The 23,618-nt window shown below is 36.1% G+C and overlaps 2 protein-coding genes and 1 long non-coding RNA gene across 3 annotated transcripts; all 3 read left to right on the top strand.

Annotated features, from left to right (window-relative positions):
- Positions 1-636: 636 nt before the first annotated feature.
- On the top strand, positions 637-8,596 carry LOC18439645 (Phospholipid/glycerol acyltransferase family protein). The gene is made up of 5 exons (XM_006849805.4): positions 637-1,158; positions 6,916-7,043; positions 7,337-7,422; positions 7,552-7,689; positions 8,124-8,596. The coding sequence occupies exons 1-5, from the start codon at positions 938-940 to the stop codon at positions 8,421-8,423; spliced, it is 873 nt and encodes a 290-aa protein (XP_006849868.2). The 5' UTR covers positions 637-937; the 3' UTR covers positions 8,424-8,596.
- Positions 8,597-18,787: 10,191 nt separating this feature from the next.
- Positions 18,788-22,000, top strand: LOC148782664 (uncharacterized). Its single transcript, XR_016052666.1, has 2 exons — positions 18,788-19,006; positions 21,049-22,000. It is a non-coding gene; the product is annotated as an uncharacterized LOC148782664 (long non-coding RNA).
- On the top strand, positions 19,039-20,986 carry LOC18439644 (putative calcium-binding protein CML19). Its single transcript, XM_006849804.4, has one exon. The coding sequence runs from the start codon at positions 19,974-19,976 to the stop codon at positions 20,634-20,636; it is 663 nt and encodes a 220-aa protein (XP_006849867.1). The 5' UTR covers positions 19,039-19,973; the 3' UTR covers positions 20,637-20,986.
- Positions 22,001-23,618: the final 1,618 nt, after the last annotated feature.

Below are 23,618 nucleotides of genomic sequence, written 5' to 3'. Positions count from 1 at the left end.
ACAGTGCAGGTGAGCATGAAGGATGGACAAGCTTCAGGGATTTTGGATTGAGAACACAACAAAACACTAACACTCAGGGATTTGGGAATAGTCAGACGCCCGCTAATATCGATGATTCGTTTTTAGATCGAATCAATGAATTGTCAAACGAATTCAATCAATGGCACCAGCGTGACCAAGAAGAACAACAACGTCGTCTATCATTTTATTTTTAGATCGTATGTTACTAATTTTATGATTTATTGTAGTCCATGTATATTGATATACTTATTCCATGATAATTCTATGTTTATCCTTTTGTGTGATGTAAATTAAATGCTGAATGGCGGTTCATGCAGGGAAAGAACATATCAATATTCGCATATTCATTCAAAAACATGAAAATTCTTAATGGAGTACCCTCATTTCTTATTGAATTCTTAAAAAAAAATATTTATAATAAATTTTAATAATTTTTTCGGATTTCTTTGAAACTTTATTCTGACCGATTCACTCGATTCTCGATCCGGATCATCGATTCGCCGATCCGGATAAATTTTTTGGGAACCCCATCCGGGTCACCGATCCGTTTTTTAAACCATTGGTATGAACCTAACACTCGTGTCGGCGTCCATATTACCGCGATCGCACGTAATAGAGATCCTCGTCAAAAGTTTAAGAGGGCATTTGAGTAATTTTATCTTACAAGGTTCAATCCTGCAATAGGGCAGAACTTCCGGTGTTGAGACCCTGGAGCAGGCAAAGCGTCCGTATCAGTAGCCTGATAAGCAATGATCTCTCTCTGTAACTGATACGAGATGAAAGCTATCATCTCTCTCTCCCTCTCTACTTTGCAACTTATAGGAAATGGAAGCTACCACAAAAATGGTGAAGCCATTATTCGTCATTGCGGATCTCTCCTATATATACCCCTCTTTTTGATGCCCTGTTTTGATGGATGAGAGAGAAAATGGTGAGGAAAATGGAGTGGGCGGCTAGGGCAAACCATCTTGGTGGGTTGCCTCGTCGCCTTTTATTTGGAACTGTGGGCGCGTTTGCCAAGCTCTTCACATCATTTCTTAACTCTACTCATATCCACAACCCAGAAACCCTAATTCAACTTGTGAAGCACAGACCTATTGGGAAGCCTCTTATTACAGTCACCAATCACATGTCGACGTAAGCCCTAATCTTCTTCAACGTTGTTTATTAGCTGTTTTAATTCATTTATAATGGGTATTGGATATGAAAAAATGGTTATATAGAAATTGCCATTTTTATATGGGAGTCGGTTTTTTAGAAATGGGTTCCATAAAAATTGCATTTTTTTTATGGGAGTGGATTTCTTGGAAATGGGTCCAGGGATCAGCTACCATATGGATGCATTTAGATGAATATTATGGGATATACAGTAGTAAGATCGTCTACTCTTTGTGACTTAGGCTCTGTGTTTTGAGTTATTTGTTGATTAACAGGTATTGTGAATTATGTTTTGAGTTATGAAGTTTGTGAAATATAAGTTAGGTTATACTCAGAAAAGTATGTTTTTTGTTGCTTCGTTTAATCATAGTGAATGTTATCACCTTCTTTGGCAATTTTATGTTTCTGTTGTGTTGTATTGAAAGCTATTCATCAAGTGACATCTGAAATTTGGGTATAAATGCATTGTAACCACTGATCAATGAATCTAGGATTAATCTAGATGGATGTTTGGGGCTTGAAATGTTGTTGAGGTTCACGCAGCTACTTTTAAGGGTCGCTAAAGTACATTACAGGGATGTGGCTGGATGTAGCTCTTCTTTGGATAACAGTGCACCAGTTCTGTCTTGGAGAATGATTTTCCTGCATTTGAGGATAATTTCTGGAAGAAGGGTTAATCAAAAGGAAGCGACCTTAGTTTGGACAGTCTTGATGACGATCCAATGGAATTGATGGAGATTGTTGGATTGCTCAAGTTATCTTTATGAGAAAGGGCGTGGTTGGGATATTATGGTGGATTTAGAGCATAAACATTCAAGAAAAATAATTACATAGATCAATGCATACTTCCTTTGATAGCAACAAAGGAGCAATACTTATGATAACAATAAAAAAGGAAAAAGTATTAGTTTCACAAAGCGCTAGGCGGCATCCAGGTGGCCATGAGGTCCAGGCGCTAGGCGGCACCCAAGCGGCCATGGGGGTGCAGGCTGCCCAGCGCTTAGGTGGGGGCGCCCAGAACCTGGGCTGCCCAGTTGAAAAAAAAAAAAACTGATGAGTGATGACTGATAATGATTAATCCATAAGAATTTTGATAATCCATAAGACCATAATCCCAGTTAAAAAAAAAAAGACAGAAGTCGAGAAGAAAATTTTGATAATCTATAAGACCATAATCCATATTTTCATACAATGCTAAAACAGTAAAACTATACAAGCATACACTGATAGTCGGATACACTGTAGACTGTACACATAAAAGTTAGATAGTAGAACTAGAAAGTAGAAAGTGGAAACTAACAGTAAGAAAAAGAAAATATACAGAAATTAAGAAAATATACAATCTAGGACACAATAGTCATCACTCAACACAACAGTCAACACTCAACACCAATTGTCTTCAGTAATCATCATCATCATCAGAAGGAATAGGATAAGTTTTATCATATGCAACTGAATCGAGGCCATTATCATAAGAGTTATCTCCCTCTTCAATATAACGCTCATCCTCCTCTGTTTCTTCTGAATCTACCTCTTCCTCCTCTTCTTCTATCTCCCTCTTGCTAATATGTGCAGATGAGGCCCTAAGAGTCTTGGTTGCTCTACCCTTTTCTATTTTTTTGTGCTTCCCTGAACTCAAATATTGTATAATTTCCTCCCTGATAGCCTCAGGAACATTTCTACAAGGGACAACATCCCCTTTAATACCGACAAGGTGTTTTGTAAACCGGTAAATGCCCCCATTAGTATCATTTCCACAATAATTACATTTAATATGATTTTTGTCATTCAGATTCAGGTTATAACCATACTTCCAACCCAGATCACCAATTCTAGATGAACCTAGAGAAGATATTTCTGTAGAACAAGGCTCATTTTCATATTTTTTTGGTTCTTTTAAATTCGAAGGTTGTCTAATCTCATCCCGAATAGCTTCAGGAGCTTTTTTACAAGAAGCAACATTCTCTTTAATACCAGCAAGGTGCTTCTTGAATCGGTTAATACCCCCATTGGTATCTTTTTCACAAAAATTATACCTTATACAATTTTTATCATTTGGCTTTGAGTAATAACCATACTTCCAACCCTGATCACTTCTTCTAGAAGTAGCAGAAATAGATCTATTCAAATGACAAGGATTTTGTTCCTGTTTTTGTTTTACCAAACTCATATATTGCTTAATCTCCTCTCTGATAGCTTCAGGAACATTTTTACAATGGGCAATATCCCCCTCAACACCAGCAAGATGTTTCTTAAACCGGTTTATGCCCCCTTTCGTATCTTTTTCACAAAAATTGCATCTAATGCAGTTTTTGTCATTTGGATTCCGATTATATCCATAGTTCCAACCTGGATCTTCACTTCGACTAGATCTTGAAGAAGACATCTCAAAATAAAACAAGCAATCTAAAAAATAAATTTTTGCACTTTGATTGTTCGAACTTCAAACTCCCACCTTTGAGATATTTTCTGGTGCTAAAATAATAAAAAACACCCTCTAATAGGATAATAAAACTCCAAAACTAAATCAAATCTATCCGGGTGATGTTTGGATCCGTTTTCTCTAATTTTGAGAAACACTTCGATTCAATGAAAGTCACAAAATTTAGTTTTCTTGAGGTTTCTTTCTCTCTAAGATGGGTTCTTGTGGGTTTTGGTTTGAAAAGAACCTAAAACCCATCCTTCAAACCTTTTATAGTTTTTTAAAAATTAATACAACGAATAAATAAATAAATTTCGGCCCCTAGGCGGGGCGTAGGCCCTGGGCGCCTGCTTAGGCGGGTTCCATACCGCATAGGCGGCCGCCCAAGGATTGTCGCCTAGTTTGGCTGCCTAGGCTTGGGTGATGCGCCCAGGTCTTCTGGACCGCTTCAGCGCTGGGCGGTCCGCTTTTTTGAACACTGGATGGGAAAACATTAAGGGCTGTAAGTTTGTCTTAAAGAGCTTCTTTTTATTAGCATATAAAGATAATATATTCGCTTTAGATTCCCATCAGCATACAAGCCTAGTTTCCTATTGTTTGATTTTCACGCCAAAAATAAGAAGAAATTGCTATTTTAGGGAATTTATTGTGGGCCTCTTCTTGGTTAGGTCCATCTTAGGTGACTGCCTCGTTTGCTTCTTGTGTTGGCCTAGGATTGGCTTTGTGGTGTAACTAAAGGGATTTGCTATTTTGATGGGATGTGGGTGTTAAGAAGCAATTTCATATTTGTGAACGCCACCATGGAGAAGCAATAAGGCTTCCAACCATGTTGGTGGGCCATCGGCCTTTGGGAGACCTAGTTTCAGACCAGATTTGGCAACTCAGGAAGGTCCATGGATTGTGGGCAGGCCTGGACCTGGTAGTAGAAGTTTGGGCCAAGCGGGGACCATCTTGGCCTGGCGCAAACATTGCTTGTTGGCATCTCTACATAATAGGGTCAGACTGGACCGTGGGCTTTGCATCTAGACCTGAGTGGGCCTTCTTTGTAGGCCTGCAGGTTGGGCTTGTGATGCTGCACAAAGTGCATCAACGAAGCAAATGACGGGTATCTTCTTTGGGAGCATCAGATTCCTCCTACTCTCGCGCATATTTGGAGGATGTAAACCCTAGGAGGGCTTCTAATAAGAACAAGAAGAGCAAGCAATCCTTAGGATAGTTTTTTTTTTGTTGCTTTAGGGTTATTTCAATTTTATTTTTTTTCATTTCTTTTAGTGCTAGACCAGGTAGGGACACTTTCAACACAGTTTATTTAAAGATAGGGTGTTTCTTTTTAAATTACACTTAATTTAGGATTGTTTAGTCATTTCGAGTTAGCTCAAGGGTACTTTAGACTCTTATGCATAAGTTAGAGCCTTTTGGTCAAATGCTTGTTTAGAAAATCTAGTTATGCTTCCTTGTTGCTCTTGGGTTGCTTCTTTTTCCTACGTTTCTTAATGTCAGTGGAATCCTCTTGTTTCCTACTCTTTCCTTCTTTGTCCTTAACATCTAATTCAACATCTTTTTGGTTTTTTACATATGATCCATAATCTTCTTGGTATTTAGTATCTGGTCAAAGATTTTCTTAATCTCACCATTTATTCTCTTCCCGGTCTGGAGTTCCTAATTCCAGATATTTTTTTTTATTGGATAATATACTAAGATGCCTTTTTTTTATATTCATTCATGTTTTTAGTTTCACTAATCTTTTGTGTGAACAACTATTGTGCTAAGAACATTAGATATTTAATATAAAAGTGGGGCGTGAATGTGTTAGAGGCTAGGGGTGGCAACAGGCCGGGTGTCCGGGCACGGCCCCTGAAAAAGTAGGGTCTGGGCCACAAAATGTGGCCCTAGGGCAGGGCCAAGGCCTAGCCACTATGTCCTGAGGGTCCGGCCGACCTGGACCTGGGCCATGGCCATAACAAGTCCGGCTTGGCTAGGCTCTATCATCATCTAAGCTTTATCCCAACAATTTCGGTTTGGCTACACAACTCCTGTTTCGCCATTCTACTCTATCCAGGACCATACCCTCAATCAGACCATAGATCACCATATTTCTTCTCGCTAATTTCAAACATGTTATTTTGGGCCTTCTCCTTGCCTTTTTAGATCCTCCACTTGGACCAAATCCCCCCTCCTTGCCCTTGTTCTAGGTTGACGTTGCACATAGCCAGATCGCCAAGTCTACTTATCCCCATCTTATTGCCCGTTGGAGCCACTCCTAACTTCCCTCCTTTATTTTTATTTTTCAAAATTTTGTAAAGGTTTATTAGGTCTGGCCCGGCCCGGCCCATTTCCAGGCCTACTAGAGGCCATCACGTGATTCTTTTTTCAGATATCTATTGAGAGCAGGAAAAGCTTAAGGCTTGAGCCCTAGGTTGGGCAAGGAGAAACCTTAGGGTCTCTCCAAATTTTACCAGTGTTTGGCTGGAGTATCTTGTTGCTTTTGCTGTTCTTTCAATTTTCTTACACCAGCTTGGGCTAGGCCTGGTTTCGCATGTAGGCAGCCCTAACAAGCAGATTAATTTAAAGTTTGTCAAAACTCGAAAGTGATGCACTCTACTAGGTGTAGATCGGCTTTGGAGTGGGTAAAAGTCTTTTGTTTGAAGGTAATCTGACTGGTTGATTAATCCCATCCACAATCAAGTGCTCATAAGCTTAGTTTTAGTAGATATCCAAAGGAAACCGGGGTTTAGACTGATTATTACAGAGTTCCTTTGTGGTGTGACATGAGGATCATTGGATACATGCAAGCCATCCAAGGTTTGTGGGATCATTTGCCTACACAGCATTACGTCATTCAACTAATTCTTATGTTGTTAAGACAATTTCTGAACTTATGTAACTTTGGGGGACAGATATTTGTTGAAAGCAAATATAATTCCATTGACAACATTGTGCAAGAAATGCCTGGACGACTGCTGACTGCATTTGTTTATCTATGTTTCTCTGACTGAGTGACCAAGACATTATGTCTGCTCCTTTAATTTTGTTTAATATCTGATATTCATGTATCTTCTTTTAGCATGTGTATTGAATAAATTTGCTCATTTTCTCTGCGCCCTAGTCCTTTGTTTTTCTTCATTCAAAGATCATTTTTTTCTAGGTGGAAATACACTAGAGTATTTCGTAAGTGAAAAATATCTGTGAAGATTTTTGCTTTCTCTTCTGAAATAAGAAGCATCTTCTGGTATGCAGTAATTTGGTAATGTTTTCTCCATTTACTTTGCATAACATATTCAGTTTGTAATTGCCTAGTGTATTACATATGGCAGGTTGGATGACCCCTTCATGTGGGGTTTTAAGGGTTTCCCATCCATGGATGCAAACATAGGGCGTTGGGTGCTTGCAGCAGAGGACATTTGCTTTAAGAGCACTTTAATGTCATACTTCTTTCGACTCGGTAATCACATTCCTAATTCCATAGTAGCTTTTTTTTTGCCCTCAATTTTGGTTTTATCTTTTCATGTATGATACCCCATCTTCCTTTCTCCTTTTTGATATTTCCAAATGTGAACATACAATGCTGCGCTAGGAGTGTGATAATTTCTGCACGATAAGACTGTTGCATTAGTTTTGTGAGAACTAATTCCTTGTAATTGGCCAGTATGCCACGCTCTGTTTTGCATTGTAGTCTGAGATTTCTGTACATTTCATCATATTAACATACTGTGTCTAATAAGAATTTTCTCTCAGGTAAATGTATTCCCATCACTAGGGGTGGTGGAATATATCAGGAACATATGAATGAAGCTCTGGATCGTTTGATTGAAGGAGAGTGGGTATATTCTCTATCTTATACTTATTTGAATTTGGATTCTTAATATGACTTCTTCTGTCTAAAAATGATGGGCTCATTTATACTTGGCTTGACTAAATTGTAAAGCTTTCTGGTATCTTTTAACAAGCAGTTGCATACCTTTCCAGAAGGGAAAGTGTGCCAAGATTATGGGCCAATTCGGCGGTTAAAATGGGGTGCTGCCAGTCTCATTGTTCGTGCACCTGTAACACCAATAGTTCTTCCAATTGTACATTGTGGTTTTGAAAAGGTAATATATCTTACCTATTGTTTACACTTGCATTTATGTTATGATTCTTTATTGATGGATTTGGCATAAAATATAAAAAACATTGATAGTGCCACTTGGTGGAAAGTCAATCTTTTTGTTATCCTCTTGAATGAATAGTAGATGGTTTTATCTTTCTAGTAGACTTTTTGTTACCGATAATTTACGGCCTTTTTTTTTTTTTCCTATAGATTATTGAAGAACAACATTGTTACTCTTCAATATTTCCATTTCCTTAGATTTATTGATAACAAGGATCCCATTCCCCTTTTTTTTTCCAAATTGATGATTAACCACTTTCTTTTTTGATTTTTCTTGACAAGTAACAGTCTGATTCGAATTGATGGTTTCGTATGATATATTATATATGACTTTCCCAGTGTTATCCTCTATTTCGTCTTCTTTGACATATTCAGGTAATGCCAGAGAAATATTTCTTTGGGAGAAGGCCTTTGATTCCACTTTGCAACAAAGACATCAATATTATTGTTGGGGAACCGATAGAGTTTGACCTCACAGAGTTGACCCAAAGGGCAAAGTCCTCAAGAACTGATCCCTCATTGCAACCCCGAGGTAATTGGCCCACTCTTTCCCAATTTAATGGTTTGGATGAGGCAGCCCAGAGATGGCTCTATGCAAATATTTCTGATAGAATACGAAGTGTCATGGAGAAATTCCTTGTAATGGGTGCGGCCCTTACCAATATGGGGAGATGATAATGAACTTTCAGTCTCTCTCTCGCTCTCTCTCTAGCCTGATATTTCTTTGAAGGAACATATGACTGGGCGAAGTTTAAACGTTGCACCAGAAGCTGTTTCAGCTGTGATGTTCTTTGATACATTGATTATTAAATTCAAATAAACTCCATTTTTGTTATTCACAAAAGAAATAATCTTGGGTCATTTCTATTTAAGGAGAAAAGTAATCCCTTGGCCAACCCTTTCTGAAATGTTTGGGCTATCTTCTTAATAGATTTTTCTGACATATGCTTACTCTTCTTTTGGACGTGTATGATTACTTTTCTTGTTTGCTTTTTCCATTCTTTTTCATTCTTGGAATTTCCCAGCAAGTTTTATGTGTCATGCATCACCCCACTGATGCTGCACTGGCCCCATTTCTATGGGAAAGAGGCAGAGAGAGAGAGAGAGAGAGAGAACTGTGATCCAGGACGCTATTCAAACCGAGAGGGAGAAATAAGGGTATGGAAGCGATTAAGAAAGAGGAAGTACCGATCAGAAAGCAATTGGAGAGACGGGGCTGGCCCGGTTTTGCCTGCCCTGACCCTGCCAGGGCCCTTGTCCTTCCATATTTTTTCGTTGTCTTCACTTTTTGTAATTGGCCCAGAGTGACTTTGATGGGGTTAGGGCCAGGATTAGGCTAGGGTCTCTTCGGCCCTATTCCAGCCCGGCCCAAGCCCATCTTGTTGCCACCCCTAGAGTTTTGGGGCCTATTTCTGTATTTGTGTACGAATAGAGAGAGAGAGAGAGATCATGGTTTAGAGAGAGAGAGAAACTGCCCTCTTAAATTTGCGGGCCCTTGTATTTCAAAACATGTGCATGTTGTGAATGGATATTTATGGATAATGCACTGATTGCGTGGACACCCAACCCTATCCATATACCTGCTGACGTGGAACACCGCCCTTGTGTGGGCCCTATATCTTTATGCTAATGTCAGCGATTTGGATAAAACATTTGCCACGTCACACCCGGTTTTTGCAAAACGGGAGCGGGCAAACTTTAATTTGGAAAGTTCTGGGCGTTATGACAACATTTATTATCATTATTTTTTTTTAACGTTTTATTTATTTATATTATTCTATTTTTAACGTTAGATTATTAATATTTATTTTTATTTTTTAACTTTAGCTACTTTTTTTTATAAAACAGAAAAACATGGCTACTTTTAGTTTTTCAGGAAAATGATTCAATACCTATGAGATATGTATTATTAAATATTTTATCCATTTTGTTACTCTTCCGACTCGAGACCATGTACTTTTTGTAGATACTTCAATATTAAATCGTTAGACACAGTTAAAATGTTAAATTAAGGCATTTTGATTAACTTCTCTAATTTATAAGCCAAAAGAATATATGCTCTTCCGAAGTATATTCTATATCTACTCCCTTGATGAAACCCCATCCAGGAGTATTTTTAGGACCTTAAATTTTTGAAGGCATAATCTCTTTAACCTAGTTTCATCATAAAAGGAAATGAAAAAGGAAAGAAACTCATACACTCTTTATATATGATTAGAAATAGTAATATCTTAATATTGAACAGAGATCTCCCAATATTTGGACAGCCACATCTAACTCTTTATAAACTCAAAATCCTCTTTTGAGAAAATACTTAATCCAAAAATGGATTCCACATTTTTAAATTAAAAAAACTCCTTAGTAGGTCATTAGTCCGTGGGAGTAACTATACAGTTTGCTCTCGCAAGAGTACACGGCATTTCCTAATTGCTTAATGAAAAGAAGGCTCGTCTCTATGATCCACCCAAAGTTTGCCCTTTTGTGGAAAAGAAGATACTCAAAATGCTTCTCAAGGTGTCATAGCCCTCCTAATGAAACTGATGGGTATTAACCGTATTCTTATTAAGAACTGCCTAAATTTGGAAAAAATCCACACCGATGAATTTAAGAAGAGAAACACCCCTAACATGTTGATTGTTATAGAGAAATTAATAGGACCAAAGGTCTTTGAGGAGTCCATGAAAAATGGTCGTTTATTTGGTAGGGAAAATTACAAACAACTCTTAAAATTTGACTTCCTATGCAACTTACCCCCAACTAAACATTTTCTCACTTTTTATCCCACATTGACTTTCCTAATAAATACCCTCAAGTCATAAAAAAGGGTAAAATGAAGATCAAAATGACATATGAAAAGCATGCGGTTCAGCACAAAAAGGGAGCGCTCCAACACTTTGCTTCTAGAAAGCATGCGGTCCGACACAAAATAGGGGCAGATTGGCATTTTGCTTATGTAAAAGCATGCAGTCTGCCACAGAATAGGGGTGGTTCGGCACTTCGGGTATGCGGTTCGGCACAAAATGGCGGCGGTCTGACACTTTGGGTTTTTGAAAAACATACGGTTTGACACAAAATAGGGGCGGTCCGGCACTTTGAGCATGCGGTCCGACACAAAATGGGTGCGGTTTGGCATTATGGGCATTTTCGTCAAAAAATATAACTTTTTTGACTTGGGGGTATTTACTAGAAAAGTTCAATTTGAGGTAAAAATTGCTAAAAAAAAACTTTGTTGAGGTAAGTTATCTAGAAAGCCTCATTTTGGTTTTTTTTTTTTTTTTAATCATCCCTATTTGTTATCACGCAAAAGGAAGTTGCAGGTGAAACTGAGAGGCTAACAACTTCAAGCTCCAAAATCTTTAGAGTTTCTGAGAAATCAAAAACAAAAAAAATGTTTCTCAAAAGTCAATAGAGAACATCTGCTAAGTTGTTATAGGTAGGTGAAACTTGTGCAAAAGACTTTAGCAGAGTGGGTCTTGACGATGTGGAAAATTAAGCTAAAATAGCATTGAACAACAACCATATAAAAGTAAACAAAACGAAAATAAAAGAGCAGACAAAAAAAAATAAGATTTATTGAATTTGTTGCTAATGTGATTACATTCACAAACGAAAATAGCGACCGACTTCCATATTTGTACCTTTTTTTTTTTTGATTTTTTGGAGAAACTTCAGTGTGTACTCGCATAGAAAATATTCATACATACCCAAAAAAAAAAAAAACATAAGGATCTGTAGCAAAAAGTAGAGAAGGACCATATTTATTGTAGCGAAAAGCACGTAAGGAATGAAAGGGAAAAGGGTCTGAAAAATGATAGAAAAAAAAGATCCAAGGGTCCAAAAAAGTTAAGGGAAGATGGATATGATCGAAAAACAACTGAAAACTTTTCTAGATAGACACTAGCTGAACTGCAAGTGAAGAGTGAGCTGAGAGACATTTAGATTTAGTTCGAACTTAGAGAGAGAGAGCCTCTTGAATTAAAAAATCAATGGTCGCAAACTCGGCAGGTCCAACTCGAAATTGGATGGCAAACCGGAACTAGGCACTGGCTGATCTAGTTTTGGTGGTTTGGTTGGGTATATATATATGGAAGATGTTAAGGTGAGTCCACTAGCTCACAGAATAGTATAAGTCCAAGGGTTCAGATTGAATCTGGGCCGATCTGACTGTCGAGAGTGTTTGAATTTTTTGTTTTTTTTTTTTTATACAAATCAAAATCACTTAAAATTTTAGGAGAATATTATTCTCATCAAGCCGCACCTAATAAAAAAAAAATTAATTATACGTAAAATTAAAAATAACCAAAATCCCCCCAAAAATTATGGAGGGCATTTTGATCTTTTTTTCATGTAAAATATTTTTTTTAATATTTTTAAAATATTCATCTATTTTTTATCAACACATGTCTAAAATTTCAAGTGATTTGGGTTTGTAGAAAAAAAATTAAAATTCAAATTGTTAGGCATCTGTGATCGTTAGATCGGTCCAGATTCAATCTGGACCATTGAGCTCATTTTTTCTTGTGAGTCCAATGGCTCACAGAAACCTTTTCCTATATATATATATATATATATATATATATAATCTCAAAAAATAAGAGATTTGTTTGTAATGTCTTTTTAAATGTTTATTATCATTTTGACAAAGATTAGAAAGTGTATTGATTATGGATACTTATTTTTATGTTTTACTTCTTTTAAAAAATTTAAAAATATCCTTGAGCACAAATCGATTTTCTAAAATCTATTTTTTTCTACTGCCTTTCAATTTCATTTGGATGTACTTTGTTTAATCATGTTTTAACTATATTTTTCACATATTTTAAAAAATATATATATTTTTTTATTTGTTAATAGTTTTTAAATTACTCAAAACCAATCCTGTCAAACTGGCGGGTTTATCGGTTACTCGGAGCCACCAGTTTCAGAATCCGCTTCGATTTTTCAAAGAGATAAGGACTTCATTGTAGAAAACACAAAACCCATGAAAAATGTCGCAGAGAGTGAGGAAGGGAAAGCATGACAAACGCCGTGACGAAATTAAAAAATAATAATAATAACAAAAAAAAAACGTTATGACGTGTTAAGAGTGACGATATACGGACACGCACGTGGACGTTGGCGTACCTAAGATGCCCTTTTCTCCCCAATACTTTAGAGTGAGGAAGGGAAAGCATGACAACGGCGTGACGAAATTAAAAAATAATAATAATAACAAAAAAAAACGTTATGACGTGTTAAGAGTGACGATATACGGACACGCACGTGGTCGTTGGCGTACCTAGGAATCCCTTTTCTCCCCCAATACTTTCGGAGAAAGTAGAGAAAAGTGAGAGGCTACTTACTTTAAACGAAGACTTTTGACAACTTAGGCTTTTAAAAAGAAGCTTTTGCAAACAAGTCTCGAGTCTCCCCGATAGTAAAGTAGTCAATAAGCGAGAAATGCCTTGGACATCTAAATTTATGGTAAAATAATGTTAATGATAAATGTGGGGTATGGTCTAATTAAACTGGTTAAATTATTGTTTGAATTGGTGGGATTATATAAAAAATTTATATAAAAATAATAATTTTACAATATAAAATATATTAAAAAAATTTCTTAACTTTAATTAACTAGTTGAGTTTGTCAAAATTAGTTGACACATTTTTGCCTCGGACTTGGCTGACCAAGTTTCTAATAGGCAACCCAACCAGTTGAACTAGGTGGTCAATTTTGGTTTTTGATAACGGTGGTGGTATTTTCCTCCGTATAGTGTGATCAACTTCAAAAAGATTAATCCACCTAGTTTATCAACTACTTTACATTTTATTCATTCTCAAATCTCAACGGTTTCAACTTGTCACGCAAATATTTGATGAGATTTTTTAATTTAAATCAAAAGAAATAATTAAAAAGATAGCTCTTAAATGAATATTGATGATAAGTGTGTGGGTTGTTTGTATAAGACCTTAAACATCTAATTAAGGCGAACCTCCAAAGCTAATCGAAAGGTATAATTTTTGTGTTGAAAATTTTAAATACGATATGAAAAAACTACTTCACACAAATTATAAAATTTAAACTAAAAAAATGGTATAAATCGAGGAGATATACAAATACAATGAAAATTTTGAAACTAGATGGTCTAGATAATATATTACAATATGTATCATTTTTAGTACTTGAAATCTTTTTTTTTTTCCTCGCATATGTATATCTCGAGGTCAAGATGATCAATTAAAGTGTTTTTAACCGTCAAAGCAACCTTTTTTATGAAGTTTTTGATGCGTGCCTTTTTGCACCATTTTAAGGTTGCAACCTTATAAAATTTGTTTCCCCGTGACGCAATTTTCTAGGCATGCCTCTCAAAAACACTTTTTATGCCACATTATTAACTCTAATAGGCAAATATTGTTTAGGCAAAGTATATAATGAGATTATTTATCCTTAGTACAAGGTGGCCATAATTAATCTTGACTATTGGATGTGAAATTGGGTGGTAGCATTTATTTTATTGACCAAATTCAAACTTCAAAAGAAATTTTTTCGAACTTTATGACACACCTAAGCTATCAGATTTCACATTGGATGGTTGTAAGTAATTGTAACTTCCCTGTACCAAAGATAAATGCTCTCATTGTATACAATCTTATTTGTTTATTCTTACACTCAACCCTCTAAAAGACCATTTTGGCCCCTCTTTTCTACCCAATACCAGGTCGCACTTTCTCTCTCTAGGCCGATGTAATACATTTGGTGCCCAACTGATACAGTATGGGCCCCTAAAGTTAGACTGGCATGCTTTGGGGCCCTAAAGTTGGTCTGGCATATTTTTTATTGACTGGCATAAGTGGGGAGTGTGATGCGAGGGGAGAAAAACGGTTGAGAAGTGAGGACATTTTCATTTTAAAAAATTAATTTCTTTTATTTGAAAAATAAACCAGTTAAGCTCACTCGAAACACCCAAAGTCTTTGGGTTTTCCCTCACCAGGGGGGAACCGAACAAAAGAAAGAAGCATATTTTTGGTTTGTTGTTTCTTACTTTTAAAAGTCTTTATAAAAAAGTACGCAACGTTGTTCAAAAATAAAAAGTCTCCATAAGTAAACAAATGATGGGTATAATTTTTGTGTAAAATTTTTTTAAGAGTGGCTCGAGAATTTATTTTTATTTCTCATTATAAAATTTTAAGTTTTAAAAATAGTTCAAATCAAGTAGATCTACAAATACTTGAAAATGAAAGATCTTAATAATATGTTGTAAAATACATATTTTCATTATTCAACATCTTTTTTTCCTTTCATTTTCAAACATCTAGATATTTAGATGATCAATCGGAAAGTTTTTTAACATCAAAACAATCTTTTATGATAGCCTTTTTTAGATGGACCTTAGTTCTACATGGTTATAAACTTATAACATTATATACATACTTTTTCCAACGAAAGAAATGAATGCCACATGTACAAAAGAGTACAAAAAAGAAATAGCTTGCCCCGTAGACAGGGACGTGCAAGACGTCTGACTTACTTTGATTCGGCTGAAACTCAAAATTTTAAAAAGAATATTGAGATTTTTTAAATTTAAAATAACTATTCAAATATTTTCTATTACCAAGTTACTAAATCTTAACGGCATTAAAAATTAAAATTTAAAATTGATAATATTAAAGCAATATTTCAACTATTTTATTTATTATTCAATATAGTAATACATTTATATATTATTAATTTTTAATTTCTAACCTTTTGTATAATATTTTAAAAATATTTTTATTTATTTTAAAATATATATGAAAAATCAAAATCGTCCATCGTCCTCCTAGTCAACCGAAATACCCAATTGCTTTATGTTTTAGACCAAAACACTCTATAAAGTGAATATGACAACATTGGAATAAACTCAGTTGGGTTTAGTAATGTGTTTTAAAAAGTGACGACGGCATTGCGTAGAAAGTAAGGTCTAAGTAAAATAAATGCACTTTTTATTTGAATGGACCAGATTTCTCATTCAATAATAATAAATATTATTATTATTATTTTTTATTTATTTATTTACGGGGATTACATGACTATGAATGATGTGAAATAAGTTTAAAAATTTTAGATCCAAAAGATCCTTCTCATTTATTGTGCATCATTTATTGTGCAGGTTTCAAATTCAAGTTGATTATATTTTGTTTCTTCCATGGAGAAAGACAATCAAACAATTCCAAATCATGGTCTTTGTGTATCGGATCATCAGTATCCGTATAGGATACAAAAAGATACTCCAGATATTTGATATCTTTCTTTTTGAATGAGATTTCAATTCCAACTACATATTTGATATCTTTTTCTTTGAATAAGATCTCAATTTCAACAACTGTTTCAGTAGATATCTTACAACTAGAATCCATTTTTTTTCGATCCGGTTCTTCCACCACGGCAAACCCTACCAAAAGAAACACTCTAATGAATTTCTTTGTCATAGAGAGAGTGAGGCCCCGTTTCAAATTTTAAATAGCCTAAGAGTCTGTGCAAGAAGCAACTAAAGCCAAAGGTCAAATAAGTCGAAAGATAATTAAACTGAGATAGAGAGAGAAATGGGTTATTCAACTAAGATATATAGAGAGAAATTGGCTGCAGAAGTAGTTTTATTTTAATGAAAGCATCCATCTTAAAAATGGGTGCTTTTCAATTGTAAAAAAACAATAAAGTGAAAAGCATCTATTTTAAAGATAGATGCAAGCAGACGTTCCATCAAGCAATAATGAAAATTAAGGGTTTAAATGTTTTTTTATTAAAATTATTATTTTTAATTTTTAAAATTTATTTAGTTTTCATATTCATGATTTTCATATTAGAGAATACATGCTTTTAAAAATTAAAATTTAAAATACACCTAAAAAATACTTTTATTAATAGATCCGCATTTTTACATATGCGGATTTGACGGTATAGAAACTGGGTCCTTATTTAATCTCTCTTTTTGAGAACTACAAAGGTCTCCTCCGTCGGTTAAACGGCAAAAAAATCGAAGCGACGTTAAAGCGCGTTGGCTGACCTGGATTTCTAAAGCATATCGCACCACACGCCGTTGAACGCCGTCAGGTTTTCTATATTTTATTCCCTTTCTGACCAATGAGGTACTCAACCTCAAGTTTTTTTGAAATGACATGGATACCCATCAAATAGGATTTGATTGTCTTCCTTACTTCTACCAAATATTTTTATTTATTTTTCCATTTTAAAGTGAAATATTATTTTAAACATTCTAAACTATGATATGTGAAATTAAAAGACGACAATACTCATTTCTCTATATAAAGTTTGAAGATAATTTTCTTCCTTTGAGCGCGGGAGTGGTACATCACCAGCTCCCTGATTTCACATTCAAGTAGGGCTGCAAAACAAGTTAGGTTGGGCTGATCCAGGTTTGGCTTGAGTCTAGGTGAGGCATGGACCTAATCCGGTCTAACAAACCTTGACCGAACTGATTTGAATTTTGGATCATGCCTAGATCCAACCTGGCCCTAACCTAGTCGATTTGACCCAACCATAGCAAACCAATTCGCAAAATACATTTCCGATGAATATATAGACATCCCTCTTTATGGATGAAATTAGTGAGGATCATTTCGAGATTGAAAAACATGAAATTATAGTGTTATATCTATTCTAAGTAGGGCTGACAATGCGCCGCGCATGGGCCAAGACCTTGGCCTTGGGTCTCTAGAGGCCCCCCTTTGGCCCATCTCTGTCTAGGTCCTTAACTATGTGGCTCAACCGACATTGAACCTGTGTGGGTTGGGCCCCGCGTCATTGGATTTAACATAAAAATAATAATTAATAAACCAAGAGATTGGGTATGGCATGCTTTTGGGGCCCAAACCCGGGTTTTTTCAGGCGGGGCCGACCAACCTATTGCCAACCCTAATTCTAATCACCCAACTAGGAGTCCAACATATAAAAGTCGATTTTTCACATTGCTTTAAGAACTTAGATAAGAAATGACGTGTTGGAAAATTTTTCACATGCTTTAAGAACTTAGATAAGAAATGACCTATTGCCCAATAAATGACCTGTTGGAAAATTTTGTGGTTCTCTGCCTGCACAAATGAAGCAATTTTCCTGTCAGTCAGTCCCCATACCTAAATTTTGAAGGCTTCTATGAATTTCCTTTAAAATTAATCGCGTAAATTTGTGGAATCCTAGGGCCCATTTTCTTTTCCCAGCTGATAAGAACCCAATTTTTTTGTTGTTCGGTTGCTCACCAAGAAGAACGTCTCCTGAGTTATATACCATAGCTGCCAAATTTTGTTCACCTAAATGCCTAACTTGCCTCTGTGAAAAGAGAAGGACAATGTTTACAAAATTCTATAGGACTCTTAAAACTCAATTTTTAATCCTTATGAAAACTTTTTGGGATTGTATACGGTAAGACTATTTACTTTTTTTTACAGGAACGTTACAATTGCTTACAACCATCCGATGTGAAATTTGATAGCTTCGGTATGTCGTAAAGTCGAAGAAAATTTCTTTTGAACTTTGAGCTTAGTCAATGGAATAAATGCAGCCACCCAATTTCACATCCAAATGGTCAAATATTAATTGTGATCACCTTGTACCAAAAATAAATGGTCTCTTCGTATATTTTCCCTATCTTCATAGATGTACTTAATCTATACTACTTTTTAAACTTTAAATTTTATAATAAGTTATGAAAATATATTTCTAAGCCATAGTAAGGGTTTGTTAGGTAAGCGCTGTATCTTTTAGCAAGATTTAAAAGTGCATATTATTTGATGAAAAACACTTTCCAACGTTTATTGGCAAAAGTGAATAGTATTTTTACAGTAGTAATAGACATAATAAACATGTTGCAGTTTAATGCGAAAAATCGGCAGTAATGAAAGTACTATAGGCGAAAAATCTATAAACAAAAATACTGTTCATTTTCGCCGTTAGAAATTGTTTAGGGGTTTCTTATTTTGATGGTTTAAAATTAGAACCCAATGGCTCCAACATAAAGACCATCTAAATTAGGGCATTAATGCCTTTTGGAGAAAGGTCTGGGCATTCTCATGAAAGCCGACTAAAAACGGCTGCTTGGAAGCTTCCTTCTCTCTCTAGAAATATCTCTCTCTCTCTCTCTCTCTCTCTCAAATCCTGCAAACTTCCCTGCAACTTCTAATACGATACGCGCAAAAAAGAAACCAGTCCTCGCGTAGGCCGCCAAAATTAGCATTCAAATGTCTCTATGCACATTCGTGGAGTCACAAAAGGAAGCAATAAAAAGGTATAAATAGGAGCTCTGAACTTCAACCGTGCAAAGCTTTAGGGTTTTACGCAGAAACCAGTTTCGTCAATCCTTCTTATGAAATTTCCTGAAAAATTCAGTAAAGTTTGGGTTTTGGGTCTTTCCTTTCTCTCTCTCTCTCTCTCTTGATTTTCAGGGGGATTTGTGCGTTTGATTCGGTATAAATTGCAGAGGTTGAAACAGAGCTGACCGAAGTAGAGCTTCTTATCTTTGCTTACTCAGAATTTAGGAAGGTAGGAGAATTGAAACCAGATTCAGTTGAATTTGGAGCTTCTTTCTCTCTTGTTTAGTTTCGTTTTCTTTTCATTCTTGAACTCTACAGCTCGCTTTCTCTCTAGATTGGTAATTAGGTTCTTGTTCCTCTTCGTTGCTTTCTCTATCTAGACTTCTAATTTACTGTCTCTTTCTCTCTCGATTTCGCAATCGGGTTTTTTCCTCGTCATTGCTCTCTATCCAGATTTCTAGTTCCTCTTTATTGCTCTCTCTCTCTCTCTCTATATTCCAATAAGCAGTACTCTTTTCCACTGTATTTCACTATTTCTTGATTCTTGAGAACCACTTAGTCTATTTTTTTGTACTTTTCGCTCTAAATTTCTTGCTCGGTTCCCCAGCTATCTGCACTCAAATTGAGACTTACAGTTCTCTTTCTCTTTCTAGAATTCCCTTGTTCTTTCTAGAATCACCACTCTTTCTGCTCCTTCTCCGTTATAAGCAAAGCTCTCCTCTGGAATTCTGAATCGTTACATATTCAAAAGCCACCGCAGAAATATTTATTATCAAACTTCTTTCTTCACCAAAAACTTCCGTAACCAAAACACCCTCTCTCTCCCCTAATTATTCACACAAAAACCAGACACCAGAACCTTATCCATCAATCAACCAAACCAAAAAACCCAACTTTTATATTTACTCTCTCTTCTCAAAAAAATAAAAACCCTAGAAAGCAATGATTCAGAGGGTGAATTCCACCAAAACCACCAGATTCTCCCCTCCCAATAGCCCCCCGAAATCCCCACAAAATTCCAGTTCTCCCCTCACCAAACTCTACCGGAAACTCCGACCCAGCTCCCTGGACTCCGGCAGAAACTCGCCTGAACCCTGCCCTGCCTCACCAGGGAACACTGTCCCTTTGCCAGGAAATGCAGTCGCCCTGCCCGAAAACAGCCAGATTTCCATAAGGGTCGAAAGGAGGAAATTTGATGGATATGAAGCGGTTTTCCGATACTTCGACACGGATGGAGACGGAAAGATCTCACCTCAAGAGCTTGGCCATTGTCTCCAAAAAATGGGAGAAAATTTCTCAGATTTTCAGTTGAAAGAATTGGTTACCGGGACAGATTCAGATGGTGATGGCTTATTGGATTTTGGTGATTTTTTTAGATTAATTGATACTGAGAAAGAGGAAGATAAAGGAAGAGGTTTAAGAGAGGCTTTTGTCATGTATGAGATGGAGGGGTTGGGAATCATAACACCCAAGAGCTTGAAGAGGATGCTGAGTAAGCTCGGAGAGCACCGCTCGATCGAGGAATGCACGACCATGATTCAACACTACGATATCAACGGTGATGGGGTGCTCAGCTTCGATGAGTTTAAGCTGATGATGCGATGATGATAAAGCTTTGAATTTTGGGTCCCTCATCTGCCTCTTTCAAATTCAAGTGGTTCAGGGTTGGGATTATTCTACTAGTACCTGATGGATGTGTGGCCCTTACTGTAGTTAATCTCCACCGTCCATATTTGCATATGAAATGCAGAAATAGTGGGACTTTCTGGGAGAAATATTTTTCTCCTTTGAAGGAGACCACCTTGCACATATTTATTCATTTGATTTGATTTATGGTGATTTTTTTTAATTGTTTACTTGGTAAATGGAGTTGGTCGTATACAAAATGTCAAAAATATTATTCTTTTGAATGATGTAGAAAAAAAATGCTCATATATAATTCTCCTTTTTAAGTCTTTGTGGGTGAATCTCGTGCTTGGATAAAGTGTCCTAATGACTACTTTTTTATTGTTTTTAGGTAAAAAATGATATAGAATCTGTTTACGAAACAGCCAAAATGCGAAAAAGACTTATTTAAGAGCATGGTTGATGATAACAAAAGAAGTTAAGTTAGGGGGAGAAAAAAGGCTTATGTTTGATAACAACAAGTGAAGTTAGGGGGAGAAAAAAGGCTTATGTTTGATGCACGAAACTTTATACAGTTAGTAATATGAAGCTGTTGTTGTTGTGGGGGTTGCGCTTAAGCAGAAGTAATACGATGGAACTTGAAATAGGAATAGGAACCTCGACCTTATTCCTCAAGCCGTATTCTCCTCATGCCGCCCCCCCACCTCGTCCTCCAGGAGGGCAGCGAGGGTGGTGGGCAATGGAGACAGTGATGTTGCCTTGCTCCTTATCCTGCTTCACTTCCTGCAGGAGGTTTCTCTCTCTCTCAAACCTAGGTCCTCATGGAGGATTGCGTCTACTCCTCTGGAGCAACAGCCCCTTATTTCTCCAATAAATACAGGCTTCCTTTCGCATAAGATGGATTTCTACTTCAAGCTATGCCTTTCAACATAAGAGGTTTCTCTGTCTCCTTGTACATTTGCCACTCCTAAGCAAGCTTCTCTTGGTGCTTGCACTCATGAAATTGGGATCTTATTGTTTGCTTTTGGCAAGTTTTCGGACTGATGGATTTTTGGGCTGTTTAGCATGTTCATTCACTTATTCTTTTGATGGTTTGAGAAATTAACAATTGAAATATTTGACTTTGTTTGTGAGCTGAGTGGTTGTGGAGCTTTATCCTGTTTCTTGATTGTTTCTCTCCAAATTTGTTGAAATTTTGTTGCGGGTATTCTCTTATATGTGAAATTGTGGAATTTAAGGACTCAAGTTGTAAAATGAATTACTGTGGATTGTTGAATATCATGTTCTTTAATTGCTTCTCCGCAAAATTATGAATAATGGTATGTGACTTTGTGTCTCTCGAACTCATTTTGGATATTCTCTTAATCTTATAAATATGAAGATTTTCTTTTGGGACCGGAACAAATCTCATTACACCCTTTTTGAGATAAAGTGAAGTTTATCATGTTTGTTGTTCATTTATCCCCTGTAAAGTCGTTAAAGAGTAGTGTAGTGTTGGTTCACCGTTTTGAAGCCAGAAATGTGCAACTGTGTATCTAAACAAGCGAAAAGTTTATATAGAGCCGAGGCTCTAAACAATCAAATTCGAGCCTACCGAAAAAATTTCACTAGAAGAGGTTGTTTTGATGCCTAAATATCCTCAAATTGATCATCTCGACATCAAGATGCACGGACATGAGATAAAAATGGATTTCAAATTTTAGAAATACTGTATTTTGTAGCGCATTTTTGGACCGTAAAGTTTAAAGATTTTCAAGTTTTCATTGATCTCTCGATCTACACTATTTTTGAAGCTTTAAACTTTATAAATAAAGCTAAAAACATATTTTAAGGCTATCAAAAAGATTTCTAGTATTGAAACCACATTTTTCGACACTATTTGAAGGTAGGCTCTAATTTGATTGTTCAGAGCCTAGGCTCTATACAAACCACACCCTATAAAGGCTATTTTAGCTTTTTTTTTTATTTTAATAGCTCTTATGGTGTATGCGAGCTGCTCTTCTTTATTGTATCAACATTCCTTATATATTTGGTATTCACATTCTTCTTCTTTGGATATTGGTTGGCAATGATGGGAGACACAATATTGCACATGAGCTAGGGTTTGAGAAAGTCTCAGAGCAATTGATTGAGGCATAAGAAAACTGGTGTAGAAATAATGTCTGTATTGAACCTAAACTGGTGCAGCATTCCTAAACTTCTGTAATTATTTGCTGGTCTGTTTCAGTTGAAGATGCTGCATATTTCTGATGAACAAGGTTTTGAGCAATGTTTTTCATTGTCTGGGTGCTGCTCTGTTCATATGTTTGACATATTGCTATGACCATTCATTGGATATTGTTCATTTGGTGTGTTTTAAATCATAACTCTGTTTCTACGCGACTTCTTTATTTATTGATTGCATGCATATGTGGTTTGGTCTTCCATTTATTTTGTTGTTCTGGTTTTGTACATCCTTCAGCATGTGAAGATGTTTTCTATGCCATGTTGAAATGATAGTTTTTATAACAAGTCACATTTATGATTAAAACTTTGTTTTGCAAGAAATGAGCTATTTACACAGTCTACTTCAACATGACTTAACTATATCATTCTCTATTATGATAAAGAAACCTATATGCTCCTCAATGTTCTTGTTATGGAAATATGTATCCAATGTGGAGAGGGAACCAAACATTCAGAATCTGCTCTTTGCATGTGATGGTCGTCTATCCAAGCATGGTACTATAGAGAATGTTCTTTGTCATTTGAAATTGTTGTCGTGTGCCTTAGTGGCAGATGGCCTTTGGATACCTTGTATAGTTCTGATCGTTTTTAACATACGCATTGTCACATATAAACCTTAATGTTCTAGGAAATCATTGGATCCTTCATGCTCTGAGAAACCTTACTTCTTTTTTTTAGTTCTTTTTGGTTTTTGTCTGGAGACTACTTAAATTTTGAAGGAAAATGAAATTTATT

Source organism: Amborella trichopoda, chromosome 3, assembly GCF_054954075.1.
Source record: "Amborella trichopoda isolate Santa Cruz 75 chromosome 3, AtrichopodaSantaCruz75HAP2 v2.0, whole genome shotgun sequence".
NCBI classification, from domain to species: Eukaryota; Viridiplantae; Streptophyta; class Magnoliopsida; order Amborellales; family Amborellaceae; genus Amborella; species Amborella trichopoda.
Note: the sequence above shows the minus strand (reverse complement) of the source record. Positions and strands in the feature narration are given on the sequence as shown.

Bases quoted from the DNA above. Each gene is read 5' to 3' on its own strand.
- LOC18439644 (XM_006849804.4), top strand. From the start codon at position 19,974: ATGATTCAGAGGGTGAATTCCACCAAAACCACCAGATTCTCCCCTCCC.
- LOC18439645 (XM_006849805.4), top strand. From the start codon at position 938: ATGAGAGAGAAAATGGTGAGGAAAATGGAGTGGGCGGCTAGGGCAAAC. The intron at 7,044-7,336 runs GTAATCACATTC...ATTTTCTCTCAG, and splicing joins GTCATACTTCTTTCGACTCG to GTAAATGTATTCCCATCACT. The intron at 7,690-8,123 runs GTAATATATCTT...TGACATATTCAG, and splicing joins TACATTGTGGTTTTGAAAAG to GTAATGCCAGAGAAATATTT.